The 23,089-nt window shown below is 41.7% G+C and overlaps 1 protein-coding gene across 1 annotated transcript in view; it reads right to left on the bottom strand.

Moving 5' to 3' along the window:
• The window catches only part of CUBN (cubilin), a 259,434-nt gene extending 246,203 nt beyond the window's left edge, over window positions 1–13,231 (bottom strand). Inside the window, exons 1-6 of the mRNA XM_086334167.1 lie at window positions 12,914–13,231; window positions 12,383–12,512; window positions 11,366–11,461; window positions 10,768–10,806; window positions 7,611–7,712; window positions 6,878–6,981 (exon numbers count right to left, since the gene is read on the bottom strand). Of these exons, the coding sequence (XP_086190293.1) occupies window positions 6,878–6,981; window positions 7,611–7,712; window positions 10,768–10,806; window positions 11,366–11,461; window positions 12,383–12,512; window positions 12,914–13,026 (584 nt within the window). The 5' untranslated portion in view covers window positions 13,027–13,231. The remainder of the gene's footprint in view (window positions 1–6,877; window positions 6,982–7,610; window positions 7,713–10,767; window positions 10,807–11,365; window positions 11,462–12,382; window positions 12,513–12,913) is intronic.
• Between the last annotated feature and the right edge of the window lie 9,858 nt (window positions 13,232–23,089).

The following is a 23,089-nucleotide window of genomic DNA, read 5'->3' as shown; positions in this document are numbered from 1 at the left end:
ATTAATAAATTACATTTCTGAACATTCCAAGGTTGCCTTTCTCATTAAGACAAGGTCAGAGATTAATAGCAATACATGATTACACTTAAAAAGGAATTCAATTACTCATTCCTTCCCCATAGCTATTTATCTTCTTCTCATTTTCCATACTTCCCCTCCCATATTCTCTTCCCTTTTCTCATTCACTCTCCCATCCTTATGCAGAGCATTCTGAGAATTTAATTAGACTCTTGGAGGTGATAGGACTTAGACCATTTCTTCACATATGTGAGGATTTGAACCTGGTGGCTTCCTTGCTAAAAGTTTATCTTACCAGCATCTGCACTCACCAAAAATAAATTTTTTTAATCTTTAAACCAACTCCTGCTAGCTTTCTGAGTCTCTGATGCATGAGAAGTCTGAGTATTCAAGACCCCACAGGACAGGATAGCCTTGGTTTAAATCTTGATGCTACTTGTTAACTCTTCACCTGAGACAATGTAATAATAACTCCCTCTGCCTCCATTTCTTGTAAATTAATAGTGTCAAGCTATGAGCTCTATTTTCACCTTGGGGTCTAAAGGCATTTTCCTGCAGGAAGTGCTCAGGAAATTGTGTTTATCTTATCACTAAATGCTTTATTATTGGAAAAGGACTAGAGATTTGAGCAGAGATTTTGGTTCAAGGACCTGCAGTTAAATCCTCCCTCTTTATCTCTCTTTTCCTTCTCCCTTGCTATTGTTATTCGGAGAGGAGTAAATTTTAATCCTACAGGTCTCCCTAAACAGCTACAGTATACTTCTCTCATTTAAGTTTAGATAAGGTGAGAAGCTCCAATACTTTGGTGAAGAGCCAACTCATTGGAAAATACCCTGATGCTGGGAAAGATTGAGGCAAGAGGAGAAAGGGTGATGAAGTAACAGAAGATGAGATGGTTAGATAGCATCTCCAACTCAGTGGACATGAATATGAGCAAACTTCAGGAGATAGTTAAGGACAGGAAAGCCTGGTGTGCTGTAGTCCATGGGGTTGCAAAGAGTCAGAGACAACTTATTGAGTCGGACACAATTTAGTGACTCAACAACAGCAAGGTGAGAAGTAGAAAGCTGAAAGGAAGAAGAAAGCCAGGTACACTAGCAATTTCCTCACTATGATACTTAAAGACAAGCATTTTTAATCCCATTTTATTGGCATGGTTCAAATTGCCCAAGGCACAGGATTAGCAATTGGCAGAAGATAAATTTACACCTAAGATAGTGTTACTCCTGTACTACTGTTTTTCCACATCACATTCCCACCTTCTGAAAGGGAGAGTTAGTTGAATACTTTCCCTTTTTATATATCCTTTAACACAACAGTGTTTACATGCAAAATGTATTAATAAATTCTCAAGGTGTCTAGATATGCCCTTAAAGAAACAGAGTAGTGAATTTTATGCCCTCTTGTGAAGTCAAGTGGGCCTTAGAAAGCATCACTATGAACAAAGCTAGTGGAGGTGATAGAATTCCAGTTGAGCTATTCCAAATCCTGAAAGATGATGCTGTGAAAGTGCTGCACTCAATATGCCAGCAAATTTGGAAAACTCAGCAGTGGCCACAGGACTGGAAAAGGTCAGTTTTCATTCCAATCCCAAAGAAAGGCAATGCCAAAGAATGCTCAAACTACTGCACAAATGCACTCATCTCACACGCTAGTGGAGTAATGCTCAAAATTCTCCAAGCCAGGCTTCAGCAATATGTGAACCGTGAACTTCCTGATGTTCAAGCTGGTTTTAGAAAAGGCAGAGGAACCAGAGATCAAATTGCCAACATCCGCTGGATCATGGAAAAAGCAAGAGAGTTCCAGAAAAACATCTATTTCTGCTTTATTGACTATGCCAAAGCCTTCGACTGTGTGGATCATAATAAACTGTGGAAAATTCTGAAAGAGATGGGAATACCAGACTACCTGATCTGCCTCTTGAGAAATTTGTATGCAGGTCAGGAAGCAACAGTTAGAACTGGACATGAAACAACAGACTGGTTCCAAATAGGAAAAGGAGTACGTCAAGGCTGTATATTGTCACCCTGCTTATTTAACTTATATGTAGAGTACATCATGAGAAACGCCGGACTGGAAGAAACACAAGCTGGAATCAAGATTGCCGGGAGAAATATCAATAACCTCAGACATGCAGATGACACCACCCTTATGGCAGAAAGTGAAGAGGAACTAAAAAGCCTCTTGATGAAAGTGAAAGTGGAGAGTGAAAAAGTTGGCTTAAAGCTCAACATTCAGAAAACGAAGATCATGGCATCCGGTCCCATCAGTTCATGGGAAATAGATGGGGAAACAGTGGAAACAGTGTCAGACTTTATTTTTTGGGGCTCCAAAATCACTGCATATGGTGACTGCAGCCATGAAATTAAAAGACGCTTACTCCTTGGAAGGAAAGTTATGACCAACCTAGATAGCATATTCAAAAGCAGAGACATTACTTTGCCAACAAAGGTTCGTCTAGTCAAGGCTATGGTTTTTCCTGTGGTCATGTATGGATGTGAGAGTTGGACTGTGAAGAAGGCTGAGCGCCGAAGAATTGATGCTTTTGAACTGTGGTGTTGGAGAAGACTCTTGAGAGTCCCTTGGACTGCAAGGAGATCCAACCAGTCCATTCTGAAGGAGATCAGCCCTGGGATTTCTTTGGAAGGAATGATGCTAAAGCTGAAACTCCAGTACTTTGGCCACCTCATGCGAAGAGTTGATTCATTGGAAAAGACTCTGATGCTGGGAAGGATTGGGGGCAGGAGGAGAAAGGGACGCCAGAGGATGAGATGGCTGGATGGCATCACCAACTTGATGGATGTGAGTTTGAGTGAACTCTGGGAGTTGGTGATAGACAGGGAGGCCTGGAGTGCTGCGATTCATGGGGTCACAAAGAGTCGGACACGACTGAGCGATTGAACTGAACTGAACTGAAGAAGTAACTTTTGTAATGACTTTCTATTGCTGATTTGGTTCCAGTAGAAAAAAAAAAGGGGGGGGGGATGGTTCTGTCTTGAAAAACACTGCAAGTACATTTGGCCATTGAGACGAGGTCACACATACTTCCATGGTCATAGTTTAACTTGTGTTACAGTCTATGGTTCAATATTAATATAATTGACTAACTAAAAGAGGTCATATGTTTAATATCTAACTCCATTCCATCTGAGCTAAAACCAGATGATTCTCATTGTTTAAGCTCTGCCTATTTTAAAACCCACTAGTGATAAAAATGAAAATAAGTAAAATAAAATATGATAATCACCATTGTGTTCCTGGAGAAAAAACAAACAACAAATTTAACTTCTTTTTTTCTATAAAGCCTTCTAGATCTGAGCTGGAAGTATATAACAGGCACCATCTATGCAGGCAAATGTGGATCCCATGGGCTGTTTTAAACCCACAGTCAGCAGGAAACAGTAAGAATCAATTCTTCAGAATAAAGAGGTAAAAACATATTGAGCAGTGGCAAAATATTATCGGTTAGCTGCCTGAGCACTTGGAAAAAGATTGGGAGCCCCAGGAGTTGGGGGAAACAGACAGTGGTTGTCCTTGCTGTATTCTCATGATTCCAAAAATCAATTTTTAGTTTAGGGGGAGAATGGATACATGTACATGGCTGAGTACATGTAAATGTCTGAGTCCCTTTGCTGTCCACCTGAAACTATCACAACATTGTTAATTAGCTATACTCCAAAATAAAATCAAAAGTTTAAAAAAATAAGAGAATTTTTATCAGAAATTTTTCTGTGAAATGGGGCTTTCAGTGAACTAGTATTTGCATAGTGCTTTATCTTTCGAACTCTCCTGGTGGCTCAGAGGTTAAGCGTCTGCCTGCAATGCAGGAGACCTGGGTTTGATCCCTGGGTTGGGAAGATCCCCTGGAGAAGGAAATGGCAACCCACTCCAGTATTCTTGCCTGGAGAATCCCATGGATGGAGGAGCCTGGTGGGCTACAGTCCACTGGGTCGCAAAGAGTTGGACATGACTGAGCAACTTCACTTCACTTCACTTCACTTATCTTTCGAAGGTCTTTACCAAAAAAAGTTATTAATCCCTTTAAATAAAGACTCCTTTGTCTCCCACAAGAGTTAGGGACTGAAGGAGGCTGCAAAATCCAGAGCAAACTGCCCACTGCAGATTATTCAACAAGGGCTCAAGTATGTCTTCAGCAACTGTTCCCAGAAGTTTCCTGAAGGAGTTTCTAATCTCAAGGAAGCTACTGATTAACAAAGACTTAACCTCCCATAAAGAACAGAACTCGAGAAAGTATCAAAGGGCTCTGTTTCATTCCACATAGATTCCACAAAACAACCTTTTAATCTTACGCTTATATACACATTTCTATTTTCTTTTATTCCTTCAAAAAGTCTTCACCGTATGCCTGAATGAGAGTATTCAGGTCAGAGATAATCAGCTGGAATTCTTGAGGCTTCACACACTATCCCCACAGCAAGAAGAAACCAGATTAAAGACTGTGCTCCCTAATGTCCTCCAGGGAACCTGTGGCGGGCAGAAACTAGAAACCCAAATCATTTCCAGAGTCAGCACAATCAGTCCTTGGTTTTCTCTGATAGGATGGTGCAAGAGAGAATAATTCAGTACTCCTCTACCAAGTTTAATCTGCCATTTAGGCAACTCTCAACAAGTAAAATTGTTCTTTCTCGCTTGCTCACTCACTTGCTCGTGTGCACTCTCTCTCTCTCTTTCTCTCCCCGCCTCCTTTCCTCCCTCCTTCCTTCTCATTTCTATCTGGAAAAATTAACCTCTGACATGCAGGAAATAATTGTGTTAAAAATTTTCTTTTCATGACTTCCCTGGCAGTCCAGCGGTTAAGACTCCAAGCTTCCACTGCAGGGAGGATGGGTTTGATCTCTGATTGGGGTACTAAGATGCCACATACCATGTCAAGAACACAAACAACAACAAAAAATTTTTAAACCTTTCTTTTCATTGCCATTTTTCAGGGGTAAAAAGGCAAATTTGTCCTGGAAGGAAAAACAATTTTGTCTTGATCTATGGATCTTTCCTCCCTGATGTACGTTTGTTATTTTGCTGGCTTGCAAGACTCCAGAAGACAGGGATGATAAAAGGAGAGAGAGTGAGAACTAACTCCAGGACATTCCTCGACGTCAGGAACGTGGGAACGATCCAGGCTAGGAATCATTTGCCAGTGTTATCTCCAAGCAGCAGTTTTCATTAATAAATGCTCATAAATAGAAATCAGGTACTGAAAGATTAGACTTGCATTCTGGATCCAAGCTTGAGTATTTATCAAAACAGGGATCAGGGGATTCTTTTAAAGGAGAAATACAGTTTGGAGAGCAAAAAGCTCTTTAATAACGTAATACTTCATTGACATCAGAGATGTACAATGTGCAGGATATTGAAACTGAAAGACGTATCCACCAAAAGCCGGAATAAGTTAAATTTGTAACTTGCAATGAGGAAAAACTTTTATCATAGTAAAAGAATTAAAGGAACAACAATAAAAGAGAAAGATTGTGGTTGCTTTTTAAGAATACAGTGTGCTAATAAATGACAAGGTCAAAAACAAAATTCCTGCACTCTTTTTTGCTGGAAAGGACAGAATGGGTTGTTACAAAGGAACTGAAGAATAGGACAGCAGGGATACTGGAAGAGAGTGAATAGCTGCTCTTGATTCCAGTGAGAGAAAACACAGAGATTCTGTCACAACAGAACCCATTTCTTTATCTCTTAATAATCACAGAATATAGGAGACCCACCAAAATATGCGGAAAGACAATGTCTAGAGATTTTTTTTTAAAGTGATTTTAAGGAACTACAGAAACCGAAGTTTGTTATTGATCTGCCATACGTTTTTGGACTTGATTACTTAACAAGACAGTACATCAGTCAGTGTCACTTTACAGACCAATATTCCTAGAGTTTGATGGGAACGTGGAGGTACTGTGATGTCCAAGTCAGCTTTGTAAGAGAAGGGAAGTTTTCCTGCGGAGGGCGATGCGGGATTTGAGCGGGAGAATGCGGCGGATGAGCCCTGTGACAGTCAATCAGCAGAAAAGATGGCGGATGGGAGCAGGGAGACGATTGTGATGAGGGGCCTGATGACTAATTGAGGAAAGACAATGAGGATTATCCACGTGAAGAAAACCTCGGTTCGCCCTGCTCTGGTTATGGTGGACATTGTGCACAGTGCTTGAAGGAAGTCCTGACTGGATCTATCAGCTCTCTCAGCTACTGAATGTGGGGGTGGCGGGGGAGGGGAGGGGGGGCAGGCTGTCCCTCTTCTACATGAGGCTCTCCCATGGCCATCCCTTCAAGCTTTGACTCCTACTAACCCCTCTGCCTTATCTTGCCCCAGGCCATCCTCACTCTACACTAGCCATGGGGGCCTCCTTCCTGAGAGAGAGAACAGGGAACAGGTTTCTTCATGGGGTGAGAGTTGAGGTCACACGAGGTTTTCTCCACCTGAGGAAACAGCTTTGTGTATGTTAGATAAACACCGCGTGACTTCCCTAGAGAACAGCTAGTTTTGCTGGTAATACAGGCACTTAACCTTGGATACTCTTAACCAGGGGGTGTCTTAGTCCTTCAAAAACACACCCTAATTTAAACAACAACAAGCAGGCAAAAGTGACATCGAGTTTGGAGCCATAGCTCTAGGAGATTTTACACATTTCTGTTCAACTCTCTGGGGGCTTTTGACCTTGGACTTAAGAAGGACATTCCTCCAACAGCTTGGGGTACCTCTAGCCCTGGTGTAAGAAAGAGACCCACAGGCCAAACCAAACTGAGGTGGAGCCACCATAGCTTATATGCAGACCTGTGAGTATGAAAAATAAATGTTTATTGGTTAAAAAAAAAAAAAAGGGAAAGGAAAGAAAAAAGTTACCTGTAACTCCCTGCTGTGTTTATACATGTGGCTCCATTCTGGCAGCCCAGGGGTGTCCCTGAGTAAATCTCACATTCATTAACATCAACAGAGCACAGAGGACCCTGCGTTTAGATAAAGCACGAAGTCAGGTGCCACAGGTTGCAAAGACATCTGGGTGAACAGTCACACAGCATGTTCAAGGATTTACAAACAGACAGTAAAGCTAAATATGATAAAATTAAAACTCATCTCCAGCCACGCTTCTTCTACAACTCAGGTGTGGCCTAACAGAGCCAAAGAGCTCTTCATAGATCATACCAGTCACAGGAGAAGAATCCTTATGTGGGCTACTTTTCATCTTACTGTGGAGCTCTGCCTAGGAATAGTCACTTAATTTCTTCTGGATGCGCATGTCAGGAATGTTTTCATTATTAATAGAAAAGGGCAGGAAAATGCACAGGCTACATTAAGATTCATTTAGTTATGCTGAGCAATTTCCATTCATGCTGGCCAGAACAGCATGTAGCATCTAGTCCAGCAAATCCCCACTTAAGATGGCTCAGGATCCAATGGGGACAGAATCATGCTGGCCGCTATTCGCATCTTGGCATACCTGGTGTCATTCATTCTGACTCAGGAGACCACAGAATCCTAGAAACTTTGGATGGAGAATTAAATAGGTCTGGAGGATTCCAAGCAAACCACTGATGCTGACTCATCATCATTTTTAACCAAGGATTAGGTGACTCACCTTCCACTGTGAGGGACACATACAAAAAAAGGAATCGGGGAGGTTGAGGCAGGTTCCGCCATGTTGGCAGGGATTGCTGCTGCAAACTTTCCTGTCCAGTGTCTGAAACAAAGACAGGATGGTCAGCGAGACAGTCATACTTTCCATGTTTTAGAGCAGGTGTGTACATCAAAACACATTTTTCTCCTGGCTGGTGGGGGGAGGGAGGGGTCTTCCTCCAGACTTTAAATCCATTATGTAAATGCTTCTTCCTGTCAACTGTCTTCTGAGAAACCGAAAAGTGTTGACTATTATCAAGCCCTATCCATATTCCTTCACTACTAACGTGCATTTAACCACGGATGGGTGAGGCAAAAGTGAGGGGTGAGAGTTCTCACTCTGTTCTCTGAAAAAACACTGTTCACCTGACAAACGTATGATGGTGGCAAGAGTCAAGATGTGGGTGTGGGAGCCACATGGAAATTCCTATTTTACTAAGAAAATAAAACGGAAATTCCGGTTCCTTTGCTGTTGTTCTTCTCTTTGATACCTCCAGATAAGCATTTGAAATATGATCATCTTCGCTGCCCCCACACTCCTCCCCTGGGTTAAGACGACTGAACTCTTTTCACTCCAAGACCCTTTGTGGGAAATGTGGCCTGAGGCTTAAATACACCCTCCAGCCTTGTGCTCACATGACTGCTTTCAGACCAGAGTCATACACAGAGACCTGCCTTTGTCTCTGGAACCTGGGGAATCCTACCCTCCATCAGCTACTAGTTCCCACCTTGTAAGCTTTGAAATGCCTTTGGGGCAGAGAAAACATCTTTAGAGAGGACAAGTGATTATGCAAGGACAGCTATCCCATTAATTTCACCTAATGTTAGTCTAATTCTCGGTTTTAAAAATTAAAATGGGGCAAATTATTCTTTACATTTTTGAAAAATATTTGGTAAAATATTTGATTTTCTCGGAGAGAAAATCAAGTCTTTTCCCTCTGTTTGCAGATGAAACTGAGAGCAGAGAATGGCAAGCTGACTCAGCACCATGTGGAGCAAAGCCCATTCTCTCTCCACCTTTGTGATAAGTCAGGTGCCCATACATTTGGGGGTCTCCTTCTGGACTCTGTTTTCTTTCATTTTTCTGTCTCTCTGTGCCAGTACCACAATTAGTCCTGTTCATCAAAGGACACTGTTAAGAAAATTAACCACAAACTCACTGGAGGTTTTTCTGGCATGTAAGACAACACTGGGCGGGGATTAAAAGCTCAGAAGCCCATGGGGACCCAGCAGTAAATAGTCAGTGAGCAGTCAGGAGAAAGACAGTAGAAACTATGGGACTTTAGGCATCCAAAGGCATGGAGGTATTTCTACTCCAGAGTTACTAAACACTCTTCCTGGGGGGATGGGCAGAGGGAGGCCAGTCCCAGCTAACTGGACTATGGCCTCCAGTTCTTGACCTTTGGCAGGAATAAAGAAACACTCTAGGAGACTGAGAACTACTGTTTGTCTTGCTCATTTTAATTTATTCAACTACTCTCTAAGAAGATAAAGGCAGAAAGGGCAATTTCTTATCAAAGCCAGGAAAAGGAATGTGCAAACTTGTCCACCAAAATTAAAACAACAGAGTAGAGGACATTTGAAGAATAATCAAAAACAGACCAAGAATATGAGAGCAGGGACTCTGAACCTGGAATCCTCTTACTTTTATTCAAAATTTAAAACATGGGGACTTTCTATGCATTTCTCTGTGTGGAAGGTTATGGCTCCCTTGAAAGTCTTAAAAATATCAGCTCCCTACAAAAGGGATGAGAAGTCTAAAATTACAAGCATGCAGTAAAGTTATGGATGGTTTATTCTAAGAAATTGTTCAAATTTAATCACCAGAAGATATACTTTTAAGAAGATCTGGAATATTCTGAGATACAGCCTAGACTCTAAGTTCAATGTTAGAGAAAACGTGAGCCCTTTGAAAACTGAGTCGTGGATGCCAGAATAAGCAAGTTGGGTGGTCACTAGCTGACCAGCTCCAGCACACTTAAGCCTGACATTATATGGTTTAAAAAATGATAGCAAAGAGGAAGAGCACGTGGACAGCTGAACTGAGAGTCAGAGGACTTCACATGCTCAGTGAGCTTCATCTCTCTGAGACTCACTTTCCTCATGTGTCCTGGGAAGCATGATGTGTGATGAGAATTAAACGACCTTACAAATCAGAAATAGACTCACAGATGAAGAAAACAATCTTATGGTTACCAGGAGGGAAAGATGGGTAGGGATAATTGGGAGATTGGGATTGACATATACACACTGTTATTAATATATATAAAACAGATAGCTAATAAAGACCTACTGTATAGCACAGAGAACTTTACTCAATACTCTGTAATGGCCTAAATGGGAAAAGAATCTAAAAAAGAGTATATATACACACATACAACTGATTCACTTTGCTGTATGGCAGAAACTAACATAACATTGTAAATCAACTGCTGCTGCTGCTAAGTCACTTCAGTCGTGTCCGACTCTGTGCGACCCCATAGATGGTAACCCACCAGGCTCCCCCGTCCCTGGGATTCTCAAGGCAAGAACACCGGACTGGGGTTGCCATTTCCTTCTCCATTGCATGAAAGTGAAAAGTGAAAGTGAAGTTGCTCAGTCGTGTCCAACTCTTAGTGACTCCATGGACTACATGCTCATAAAAAAACCGTTTTTGATTGTGATAAGAATTAAATTATGCGAAGAGCAAAGCCCTTGATATTGATCATCCATTCACCTTAAGGATACTGGCTCTATTTGGACTTCCCTGGTGGCTCAGTGGTAGAGGATCTGCCTGCCAAAGCAGGACACACAGATTCAATCCCTGGTCTAGGAAGATTCCCACATGCCACATGCCATGGCACATGCAGCTAAGCCCATGTGTCATGACTTCTGAAGCCCTCACACCCTAGAGCCCTAGCTCTGCAACAAGAGAAGCCATCAAAGTGAGAAATCTGCACACCACAACTAGAGAACCTCCAGCTCCCCGCAACTAGAGAAAAGCCCACGCAGCAAAGAAGACCCAGCGCAGCCAAAATAAATAAATGAAATTAAAAAAAAAAAAAAAATACCAGCTCCATCAGCGATTCTAGTGTATTTTCAGTGAAAGATGCTGCCTGTCTCGTAGTTATAGGACTCACCTGCTGTAAGCTTTGGAGTTTTCTCTCAAGATCCGCAAGCTAGCAGTTGGGAAGAGAAAACATCCATTAGCTGGAGCAAAGGCGCGTCGTGTGCCACGTTACTCTGTTACCTGTTTCCCTAGTGCCTTCACTTTATCTGTTTGCTCCTTGTCTAATTGCCTTTCCCCTCCTCTTTTCTCTCCCCTTTTCTCTCCCCTCCAGGCTTCCCTTCCTTCCTTCTCTCTTCCATTGCATGGATATTTTTAAAAACAGAAGTACAACACAATGATAAGTTGATTCATTGACTGTCTGTGCATGGTGACCCTGGGAATTTTCCTGAGCGATGGTGACCCATCCACCTCATCAATAAGGAGGTGGCTATCAGAACGTGAGCAGAGCCAACTTATGCTGCAAGCTCTTGTCACAGGATTTCCAACCTCTGCCCATCACACCTCTACCTCCTCCATTAGGGCTGGGTCATTTAACCAAAAAGTCCATAATTATAACACTACATTTTTAAGGAGGATACAAAATTGGTATATCTTCTGCAAAAATGATTACTTACAAAGTTGAATTAAGGAGAACCCATTTGTCCCAAGGATGTGGATGTCAGACTTACCTTGGAATCAAGCTGATGGATTTGATTAGAAATATTTTGAGGCAGACCGACTGTAGTTCTTTTTAAGTTTGTAATATCATCTTTGTTTTTCTGGATCTGATTTTTTTTAAAAAAGGAGAAGAAAATGAAGGGAGAAGAGAAGGAGGAAGAGAATGCTAGTGAAAAAATTATGTATATAAGAATAAAATGTTTAAATTTGGGTAGTATTCTATTTCAAGCCCTAAGGCCTTACCATTATTATTAAAAAAAAAAAAAAACAGAACAATGCCATGTATAATAAACACCAGACTAAAATAGCCATGGCATAATTCCATTTACCCTTTCAGTAATAAGGTATCAAGGAATTTTCTGTTTGCCTTTTTTCCCCATAATAACAGTTTAGAATGCTTTTTAAGAGGCCTGACTTAGAAGGAGACTGGGTTTTAAATCTTGGCTCAGCCATTTAACATATGTCCTTGGATACATTGCTGAGGTGCTGTAGGGAGGGTTCCTCTATCTCCCTTACAGATGGGGTAGCGATAAAGCCCACCTCATAGGCAGCCATGAGGGTTAGATGAGATAATACACATAAAGTGCTGAGCACAGTGCAGAGTCCATAATGAACTCTAAATGCTAGCTCCTAACATGATGATCAATAGACCTGTATGACGTAACAAACAATAAGCACTGAAAACATTCAGTAAGCAGGATAGGATAACTGGCCAATTCTGTTCTGTGGCAAAAATAAACTGATCGCATCTACATCTTTCTATGGTCCCCCTCCATCCCTGGTCCCCTTGTGAAACAGCCTCAGTATCACCCTCTGCACCCTCTCTGGGCTGGAATACATAAGTCCACACAGTGAGCCACCTCCTGCTAGCACTATGTCCCGTACCCATCATTAACCCCAGGGCATTGTTTCCTACATGGAGTTGTTTCACCTCAGTCATGTTCCCTGTGCTCAGGAAAGTGCAGATTAACATAGGCCTTTTCAGTATGAATAAACAAAACTACTTCAGTATGTTTCCAGTGTATTACCTGATGGAAACACTCGCCGACATCCTCATCATTTAATTTAATTCTCCCCAGGGATCCAGTTCTAAATTCAATGTTTTGAGCTGATCCAGTAAGAAACACCAAGTTTCCCCTCTCTGCTGTCATTCGAGGCCTACATAATCCAAGCCAGAGAATGCATCAGTAATTATCACATGCAGTTTTTTAAGTCTAGAGAACAAAGTTTCTCACTCAATAGCTATGGACTGCATACACTTTTGCTTTGTGGTCATCTCAGCTGAATTTTCCCTGCTCACTTGTCATTTCTTTCTTTGCAAATTTCCTGGATATGCCTCCTAGTAAACTGCATCCTTGCCTAATTTGCCAAGGGATAAATGAAGAGTTTGTGTATAAAAAGGTACTTCCATACATCAACTCAACTGTTTTTCCTGGTTTGTTTTTAATATCATCTTTTTTTCTTTAGAAAAATTATACCTTGGCTTATCTGGTTATTTGTGAAAACTGATGAGGAGCCACCCAAGTCCATCAGCAGAAATGACCCACGTGTGTACTTACTGTTGGAGGTCAATATTTCTTTTTTGTCTCTGCAGCGCAAATCCTCCATCTTCACTGTATGATGCAGCAAACGTCAATAAAATAACCAAACTCCCAAGAAAAAGTGAGGACATGTTCCTCACCAGCCTCCTGGGTCGTCAGGAAGCAGGGAGGCTGCTCTCCCGGCCGAGCGTGGGAGTCCAGAGAACCAAGCCTGCAGCTGTACTCTGACCTGTGGATTGTCCCACACTTTTCAGTCCTTTCTTCTTTGCCCTGGAAGCCTACGTTATTTTTTTCTTCCTGAGGGATGTAAATGATCTTAGATCTTCAATACTCTTCAACTTGTGAGAGGTCAAAATCTACCTCTAAGTGATGCACAACTTAATCATTACCTATCTGACCTTTGAAACAGTAGCAAATGTCTTTGGAAACATCCACTAAAACTCTCCTTGCTTACGAAGTGACTGGCTTTCAACAAATGCTATTGGGAACTATTGGATATCCCCATGTAAAAGAATGAAGTTGGACCCAGACTTTACATTATGTAGAAGAAAATAATACAAAATGAATCAAATACCTACCTAAATATAAGAGTCTCCTTGCTTAAGAAGTGACTGATTTTTAACAAATGCTATTGGGAACTATTGGATATCCCCATGTAAAAGAATGAAGTTGGACCCAGACTTTACATTATATAGAAAAAAATAATACAAAATGAATCAAATACCTACCTAAATATAAGAGTCTCCTTGCTTAAGAAGTGACTGGCTTTCAACAAATGCTATTGGGAACTATTGGATATCCCCATGTAAAAGAATGAAGTTGGACCCAGACTTTACATTATATAGAAGAAAATAATACAAAATGAATCAAATACCTACCTAAATATAAGAGTCTCCTTGCTTAAGAAGTGACTGGCTTTCAACAAATGCTATTGGGAACTATTGGATATCCACATGTAAAAGAATGAAGTTGGACCCAGACTTTACATTATATAGGAAAAAATAATACAAATGAATCAAATACCTACCTAAATATAAGAGCTAAAACCATGACATTCTTAGGAAAAAACATAGGGGAAAATCTTCATGATTTTGGATTCCACAATGATTTCTTGGATATGACACCAAAAGTAGAAACAACAAAAGAGGAAAAAAAGTGGTATGTGGGACTATTTCAAAGTGAAAAACTTTTATATATTAAAAGACACTATCGATTATGAAAAGGCAACTTAAAAATGCGAAAACCTTTTAAATCGTATATATGATTAAGAGGTTAATATGCAGAATACAGAGAATCCCACAACTTAACAGCACAAAATAAGTAACCCTATTAAACAATGGGCAAAGAAAATCAACATTTCTTCTGAAAAGATACACAAATGGCCAAACAGCACATGAAAAGATGGCTCAGTGTCATTTATCACTAGGGGAATACAAATCAAAACCATAGTGAGATAACATTTCACACTCACAGGATGGCTACTGTCACACAAAAGCAGAAAATAACAAATATTAGGCAAGAATGTGAAAAAATTAGGACCCTGGTATACTGCTGGTGAGAATGTAAAATGATATAGTCACTATAAAACAGTATGACAGTTCCTCAAAAAATTAAACATAGAATGACCATGCATGTGTACTATAAGTCACTTCTTTGCAACACTATGAACTGTAGCCTTCCAGGCTCCTCTCCAGGCAAGAATACTGGAGTGGGTTGCCATGCCCTCCTCCAGGGGATCTTCCCAACCCAGGGACTGAACCCGAGTCTCTTCTTTCTCCTGCATTGGTAGGCAGGTTTATCACTAAAACCCCATGGGAAGCCCTAGAATGATGATCTAGCAATTCTACTTCTGGCTATAATAATTGAAAACAGGGACTCAAAGAGATATTTGTACAACTGTGTTAATAGCTCATTATTTACAACAGCCAAAACATGGAAGCAAGCAAAATGTCCATCCAAATGTTCACTGACAGATCTGAATGGAAAACAGAATGTGTTACATATATATATAATGGAATATTATTCGTCCTTAAAAGGAAGGAAACTCTGACATGCTACAATGTGGATGAGTCTTGAAGACATTATGCTAAGTGAAATAAGCCAGTTCAGTTCAGTTCAGTCACTCAGTCGTGTCTGACTCTTTGCAACACCATGAAGGGCAACATGCCAGGCCTCCCTGTCCATCACCAACTCCCGGAGTTCACCCAAACTCATGTCCATCGAGTCGTTGATGCCATCCAGCCATCTCATCCTCTGTTGTCCTCTTCTCCTCCTGCCCCCAATCCCTCCCAGCACCAGGGTCTTTTCCAATGAGTCAACTCTTCGCATGAGGTGGCCAAAGTATTCCACTCATATGAAGAACCTAAAGTGGTAAGATTCATAGAGACAGAAAGTAGAGTGGTGGTTTCTAGGGCTGGGGGTAGGGAGAATGGTAAGATATTGTTTAACGGATACAGAGTTTCACTTTGGAAAGATGAAAAAAAGTTCTGGAGACAGATAGTGGTGATGGTTTCACAACAGTGTGAATGTATGTGCTGTATGTAATGCCACTGAGCTTAAAAATTACTCCTCTAAATAAGCTCTGCAGCTTGATATTATGGAGAGATGGAACATGTCTTATACCCGTTCTGTTCAATCAAAAGAACAAAAATAGCAAAAACAGCTGCAAGTTGCTACTTTCTTTAGGTGATACTGGAGGTCAAATGATGAGTCCTTTGTTCTTTTGTTATTTAAGAAATGGGTGTCATACAACAATGGTATTGCAGGTTGGATACATTTTTTTTTAAGTTACATTAGTTCGAAGTTTGTTTAAAAGCTTAACAATTTGGTGTAGGGGTGGGGGGAAATCTTGACTGTGAAATAGTTGTCAACTTTAAGAACAGGATAAAATACAATGTGTTAGAATATTTCAACATAAAGGACCATTCTAACTCTGAACTTTGAACATAATGTAACTATTTTCATGATTCTATTTTCTTAATGGTTACTGCATTCAGCCTATCTTTTAGAGCAATAAAAGATGTCTCCAGCATATTTCAAAAAGAACTTCATTTTTTAACAGAATTTTCCTGTTTTACTAATGTATTTACTAAAACAAAGTCAAGATAATTTCTCTACTCTGAGTCTAGTCATCCAATTCTTAATTGACTCTCATGCTAGAAAGAAAAGAAATATTCTTTCAAGGTCTGACTGACTTTGGATGACGTGTTAGGGAATTTTATATCCAGTTCACCTGCTCAACTCTAGCTGAGATCAATAGATAAGTCAGACAGTCTGCACATGATGACTCAGTGGAAACAATATAAAAATCAGTCGCTGTTTCCACAGCGTTATCATTCATTCTTTTGGCTTTATTTGGAATTTCTCCAATAAAAATAAAATAGTTGTAGAATCCATGACCTTTAGACTTAGAAGGTGAATAATCTCCTGTCTCCCTTTCCCAGAGTAAATGCTGTATAAACCTGAAATCCTGTCTTTCATGACTGGCAAAGCTCCCATTTCCTCCCTAAATCAGAATTCATTCCACAAAGATCCTTCACATGCCCTTTTTGTATTAGCCAGTCTACAAAATGACAGGAATGCAAGATGGGATATGTCGCAGATTTTCCTCTCCAAAGTCAGCTCTAGGAAAGCTCACTGGGTTCAGGGTAAGAACGTGGGCTTGGAAATTCATTCATCGGGGTTTAAATGCAGCTCCATCACTGTCTGACCATATGACACTGTTTCTTCATCAGCAAAAAGATAATAATAACAGCACTGAAAGTGTACAAAATATTTAGCATACCTGGTCTCTGGCATATAAATGTCCACTAACTACAAACTGTGATTATCATGTAGATAAATATAACAATTCTCCTTCCTCTTCCACCACTTGAACTTGGGTTTCTCAAAGCAGGAAATGATGCAAGAATCCACAAGCAACTTAAAAAGCTTTTGCACAAGGAAAATCAGGGGTGCCCTTATCTCCCCTTTTACAGAAGAGGATTTCAGAACAGGGACATACACTGAGGACTTTGAGTGAAGAGGGGGCTAGCTGAACTGCAGCTGGGGATCCGAGGCCAAAGTAAACTGATGCCTGAGAACCAGGCGAAGTGGTGCCAGGAAGCAAGGAAGCACTCCACATGGGCGAGCAGAGGCAACATTAGACTTAAATCCAAGAGTCTCCAAGAGCAGGCAATCCAAAGGGAATAAACTCTTCCCTGAGCCGGAGCTGAGGAAACAGAGAAAGGAGAGGGTTTGCTCTGGGAGCTGCTCTATGCCGGGGAGGAGCGTGTGAGAGGACACCTAAGAAAGCCATAAGACACTTTATTGCATTCATTAAAATAAAAGTATTAATTCAGGACACTAATAATATCTACGACTTTTACACATCTTAAGTTTGTCACGAGGTCTGTTGCGTTCTTGGTTTCCAGCCTTCGGCATCTACGGCAAAGTGAATGTCAATGTGTTTTGCTTTGTTGCAGACGTCACACATGGTACATGGACTTAGGGTTGTTCCCATTCCTCCACCTCCAAGTGCAGTGTTACTAATCAATGATTCGTGACCTGCTGATTTGTGCTCCCAATCCTGTGCCAGGATGTCACCTTCCATCCTCTCTCTCCTCCCAGCTCCTCAGCAATTCTTAACAGAATTTTCAGCTCCTTCTCTTCCTCTCTTTCCGTCCTTACAAAAAAGAATCAGAACTACCTCTTCTTTCTTCCTTTACCCTTTCCAAAACATCTTAGTACAACCTTTGCTTCTTGTGCACCATCCACTTCACTTCCTTTTTCTATCTGAATACCCAAGTCCCCAACGTTTTTAGTAATCCCCAACACAACACACTAATGAAATTCATGAATGACTCAATTCACAGAGGAAAATTCTATAGTCATCAAAACTGTACATGAAAGTAAATCCCAGGATACTTGAATTTCACTCAAGGGTAAGTGCTGGCTGAGAGGCATCACTATAATCATAAAGCTGATAAGTAAAAGTGAAAGTCATTCAATAGTGTCTGACTCTTTGGGACCCTATGGACTACACAGTCCATGGAATTCTCCAGGCCAGAATACTGGAATGGGCAGCTATTCCCTTCCCAAGGGGATCTTTCCAACCCAGGGATCGAACCCAGGTCTCTCGCATTGCAGACGGCTTCTTTACCACCTGAGCCACCAGGGAAGCCCAAAGCTGATAAGGATCAAAACAAAAACACAACAACCAAAACAATACAGAACAGAATTAACCAAATTAACTCTGCCAGGGAAGCGCAATGCAGGCTTCCCAAGAGCCAGTTGAATCTTACAGAATATATATGAGTTTTCCAGGCAAAGCAGTGGGACTGGGAGTTTTACACAGAAAAATGGGCACATCTAAAGTTTTCCAGTTACAAAACAGCTAAGTATGGTTACAACGCCAATGCATTTTTAAATGGAAAGGAAGTCAGATCAAGGAGGACCGTGAAATGTCATTTTAATGAGCTTAGATTCTACTTTATTCCTTAATAATGGAGAATTATGAGGGTTTTTAGATAGGGGGTCATGTTTGCATTTTATAAACAGCCCTGCAGAGCCAAGTCTAATTCCCAGACTCATTGAGGAAGTTGTGGTACAACTAAGGTGTGACCTGGGGAGGCCTTGGTGGAAGTACTGGCAGAGAGAGCAGGAGACAGTGAGAGAGGTATTTAGGAAACAGGATCTACAAAAAAATACATATTGGGGCAGTTAAGCAAGAAAAGGGAAGTGATGCTCAGGTTTCTTGCTTGAGAAATTGGCAGGACAGAGGTGTCATGAATCGATTAATAATAATCAGGGGAAGGAGGTTTTGGAGAAAAGATAAGAGTTCAGATTTAGATGCACAGATACCTGGGGAACAGATGCCCCCTTCCCCTTGCCCTGCCCTGCTGTCACATGGCCATACTCTACAAATGGTTTAGTCATCAGTGGTGGCTGTAGGGAAGATTCAGAGATGGCTGAGACTACAATCTTGCTACTCAAAAGTGTGGTCAATGGACCCAGCACAGACTTTATCCACGAGCTTGTCAGTTCAGTCACTCAATCATGTCCGACTTTTTGCGACCCCGTGACTGCAGCACACCAGGCTTCCCTGTCCATCACCAACTCCCAGAGCTTACTGAAACTCATGTCCATTGAGTTGGTGATGCCATCCAACCATCTCATCGTCTGTCATCTCCTTCTCCTCCCACCTTCAATCTTTTCCAGCATCAGGGTTTTTTCTAGTGAGTCAGTTCTTTGCATCAGGTGGCCAAAGTTTCAGCTTCAGCATCAGTTCTTCCAATGCATATTCAGGACTGATTGCCTTTAGGATTGACTGGTTGGATCTCCTTGCAGTCCAAGGGACTCGCAAGAGTCTTCCCCAACACCACAGCAAAGCATCAATTCTTCAGTGCTCAGTTTAGAGTTCAACTCTCACATTCACAAATAACTACTGGAAAAACCAGAGCTTTGACTAGATGAACATTTGTTGGAAAAATAATGTCTGTTTTTTAATACGCTGTCTAAGTTGGTCATAGCTTTTCTTCCAAGGAGCAAGCGTCTTTTAATTTCATGGCTGCAGTCACCATCTACAGTGATTTTGGAGCCCCAAAAAGTAAAGTCTCTCACTGTTTCCATTGTTTACTCCTCTATATGCCATGAAGTGATGGGAAACAAGGCCATGATCTTGGTTTTCTGAATGTTGAGTTTTAAGCCAACTTTTTCACTCTCCTCTTTCACTTTCATCAACAGGCTCTTTAGTTCTTCTTCGCTTTCTGCCATAAGGGCGGTGTCATCTGCATATCTGAGCTTATTGATATTTCTTCCGGCAAACTTGATTCCAACTTATGCTTCAGCCAGCCCAGCATGTCGCATGATGTACTCTGCATATAAAGTTAAATAACCAGGGTGACAATATACAGCCTTGACATATTCCTTTCCAGATTTGGAACCAGTCTGTTGTTCAATGTCTGGTTCTAACTATTGCTTCTTGACCTGGATACAGATTTCTCAGGAGGCAGGTCAGGTGGTCTGGTATTCCCATCTCTTTCAGAATTTTCCACAGTTTGTTGTGATCCACACAGTCAAAGGCTTTGGCATAGTCTATAAAGCAGAACTAGATGTTTTTCTGGAACTCTCTTGCTTTTTCCATGATCCAGCGAATATTGGCAATTTGATCTCTGGTTCCTCTGCCTTTTCTAAAACCAGCTTGAATATCTGGAAGTTCACAGTTCACATCTGTTGAAGCCTGGCTTGGAGAATTTTGAGCATTACTTGACTAGCGTGTGAGATGAGTGCAATTGTGTGGTAGTTTGAGCATTCTTTGGCATTGCCTTTCTTTGGGATTGGAATGAAAACTGACCTTTTCCAGTCCTGTGGCCACTGCTGAGTTTTCCAAATTTGCTGGCATATTGAGTGCAGCACTTTTACAGCATCACCTTTTAGGAATTGAAATACTCAACTGTAATTCCTCTGCTAGCTTTGTTTGTAGTGATGCTTCATAAGGCCCACTTGACTTCGCATTCCAGGATGTCTGGCTCTAGGTGAGTTGTGACCCCATCGTGGTTATCTGGGTCGTGAAGATCTTTTTAATATAGTTCTTCTGTGTATTTTTGACACCTCTTCTTAATATCTTCCGGAGAAGGCAATGGCACCCCACTCCAGTACTCCTGCCTGGAAAATCCCATGAATGGAAAAGCCTGGTAGGCTGCAGTACATGCGGTCGCTACGAGTCAGACACGACTGAGCAACTTCACTTTCACTTTTCACTTTCATGCATTGGAGAAGGAAATGGCAACCCACTCCAGTATTCTTGCCTGGAGAACCCAAGGATGGGGGAGCCTGGTGGGCTGCCGTCTATGGGGTCGCACAGAGTCGGACATGACAGAAGTGACTTAGCAGCAGCAGCAGCTTAATATCTTCTGCTTCTGTTAGGCCCATATCATTTCTGTCTATTGTGCCCATCTTTGCATGAAATGTTCCCTTTGTATCTCTAATTTTCTTGAAGAGATCTCTTGTCTTTCTGATTCTATTGTTTTCCTCTATTTCTTTGCATTGATCGCTGAGGAAGGCTTTCTTACCTCCCCTTGCTATTCTTTGGAATTCTGAATTCAAATGGGTATAAATTTCCTTTTCTCCTTTGCCTTTTGCTTCTCTTCTTTTCTCAGCTATTTGTAACACCTCTCAGACAAGCTTTTTGCATTTATTTTTCTTGGGTATGGTCTTGATCCCTGTTTCCTGTACAATGTCACAAACCTCCATCCATAGTTCTTCAGGCACTGTGTGTATCAGATCTAATCCCTTGAATCTGTTTGTCACTTCCATTGTATAAGTGGAATAACGGATTTGATTTAGGTCATACCTGAATGGCCTAGTGATTTTCCCTATTTTCTTAAATTTTCCCTATTTTCTTAAATTCCCTATTTCCCTTAAATTTTCTTCAATTTAAGACCACCTTGAGACATTACTTTGCCAACAAAGGTCCGTCTAGTTAAGGCTATGGTTTTTCCTGTGGTCATGTATGGATGTGAGAGTTGGACTGTGAAGAAAGCTGAGCACCAAAGAATTGATGCTTTTGAACTGTGGTGTTGGAGAAGACTCTTGAGAGTCCCTTGGACTGCAAGGAGATCCAACCAGTCCATTCTGAAGGAGATCAGCCCTGGGATTTCTTTGGAAGGACTGATGCTAAAGCTGAAACTCCAGTACTTTGGCCACCTCATGCGAAGAGTTGACTCATTGGAAAACACTCTGATTCTGGGAGGGACTGGGGGCAGGAGGAGAAGAGGATGACAGAGGAAGAGATGGCTGGATGGTATCACTGACTCAATGGACGTGAGTCTGAGTGAACTCCGGGAGTTGGTGATGGACAGGGAGGCCTGGCATGCTGGGATTCATGGGGTCGCAAAGAGTCGGACACGCTGAGTGATTGAACTGAACTCCCCTAAACAAGATAGTGGAGTAGAAGGACGTGTGCTCTTCTTCTCCTGTGAGTACTCCAAAATTACAACTCACTGCTGAACAACTGTCGGCAGGAGAATGTTGGATTCCAACAAAAACAGATGCCCCATGTCCAAGGGCAAAGGCTAAGTCCCAACAAGATGGTAGCCAGGGCAGAATCATGTTTAGAATCAAACCCATACCTGCCAGAGATGCTTGGAGGGCTTAAACAAAACCTTGTGTGCACCAGGAGACCCCCACAGAGACTAAGTCAGACCTGCTTTGAGTGTTTGAGTGTCTCCTGCAGAGGTATGGGTCAGCAGTGGCCTGCCACAGGGCCAGGGGCTCTGCGAGCAGCAGACCTGGGTATGGGTATGACATAAGCCCTCTTGGGGGAGGTTGCCATTAACCCCACCATAGGGCTGCCAGAACTTACACAGGACTGGGGAAACAGACTCTTAAGAGAACACAAACAAAACCTTATGTGTACCAGGACTCAGGAGAAAGGAGCAATGACCCCACAAGAGACTGACCCAGACTTGCCCATGATTGTCCAGGAGTCTCCAACAGAGGCATGGGTTGGTGGTGGCCTTCTTCAGAGTCAGGGGCACTGAGCGTGCACAGCAGTGCGTGTATGGGACTTTTTGAAGGAGGTCACCATTATCATCCTTACCTCCACCATAGTTTGACCTCAGGTCAAACATCAGGGAGGGAACACAGCCCAGCCCATCAACAGAAAATTGGATTAAAGATTTACAGAGCATGGCCTTGCTCACCAGAGCAAGACCCAGTTTCTCCCTCAGTCAGTCTTTCATATCAGGAAGCTTCCATAAATCTCTTATCCTTATACATCAGAGGGAAGACAGAATGAAAACCACAATCACAGAAAACTAATCAAGCTGATCACATGGACCACAGTCTTGTCTACCTCAATGAAACTATGAGCCATGCCGTGTGGGGCCACCCAAGACAGATGGGTCATGGTGGAGAGTTATGACAACATGTGGTCCACTGGAGAAGCCAATGGCAAACCACTTCAGTATTCTTGCCTTGAGAACAGTGTGGAAAGGCCAAAAGATAGGAAACTGAAAGATGAACTCCCCAGGTTGGTAGGTCCCCAATATGCTACTGGAGAACAGTAGAGAAATAACTCCAGAAAGAATGAGACAGAGCCAAAGCAAAAACAACACCCAGTTGTGGATATGACTGGTGATGGAAGTAAAGTCCAATGCTGTAAAGAGCAATATTGCATAGGAACCTAGAATGTTAGGTCTGTGAATCAAGGTA

This window comes from Bos grunniens, chromosome 13, assembly GCF_055505025.1.
Source record: "Bos grunniens cultivar Pamir isolate PY7600 chromosome 13, Bosgru_T2T1.0, whole genome shotgun sequence".
In the NCBI taxonomy this organism is placed as follows: Eukaryota; Metazoa; Chordata; class Mammalia; order Artiodactyla; family Bovidae; genus Bos; species Bos grunniens.
The sequence above is the reverse complement of the archived record's forward strand: the minus strand, read 5'-3'. Positions and strand labels throughout refer to the sequence as shown.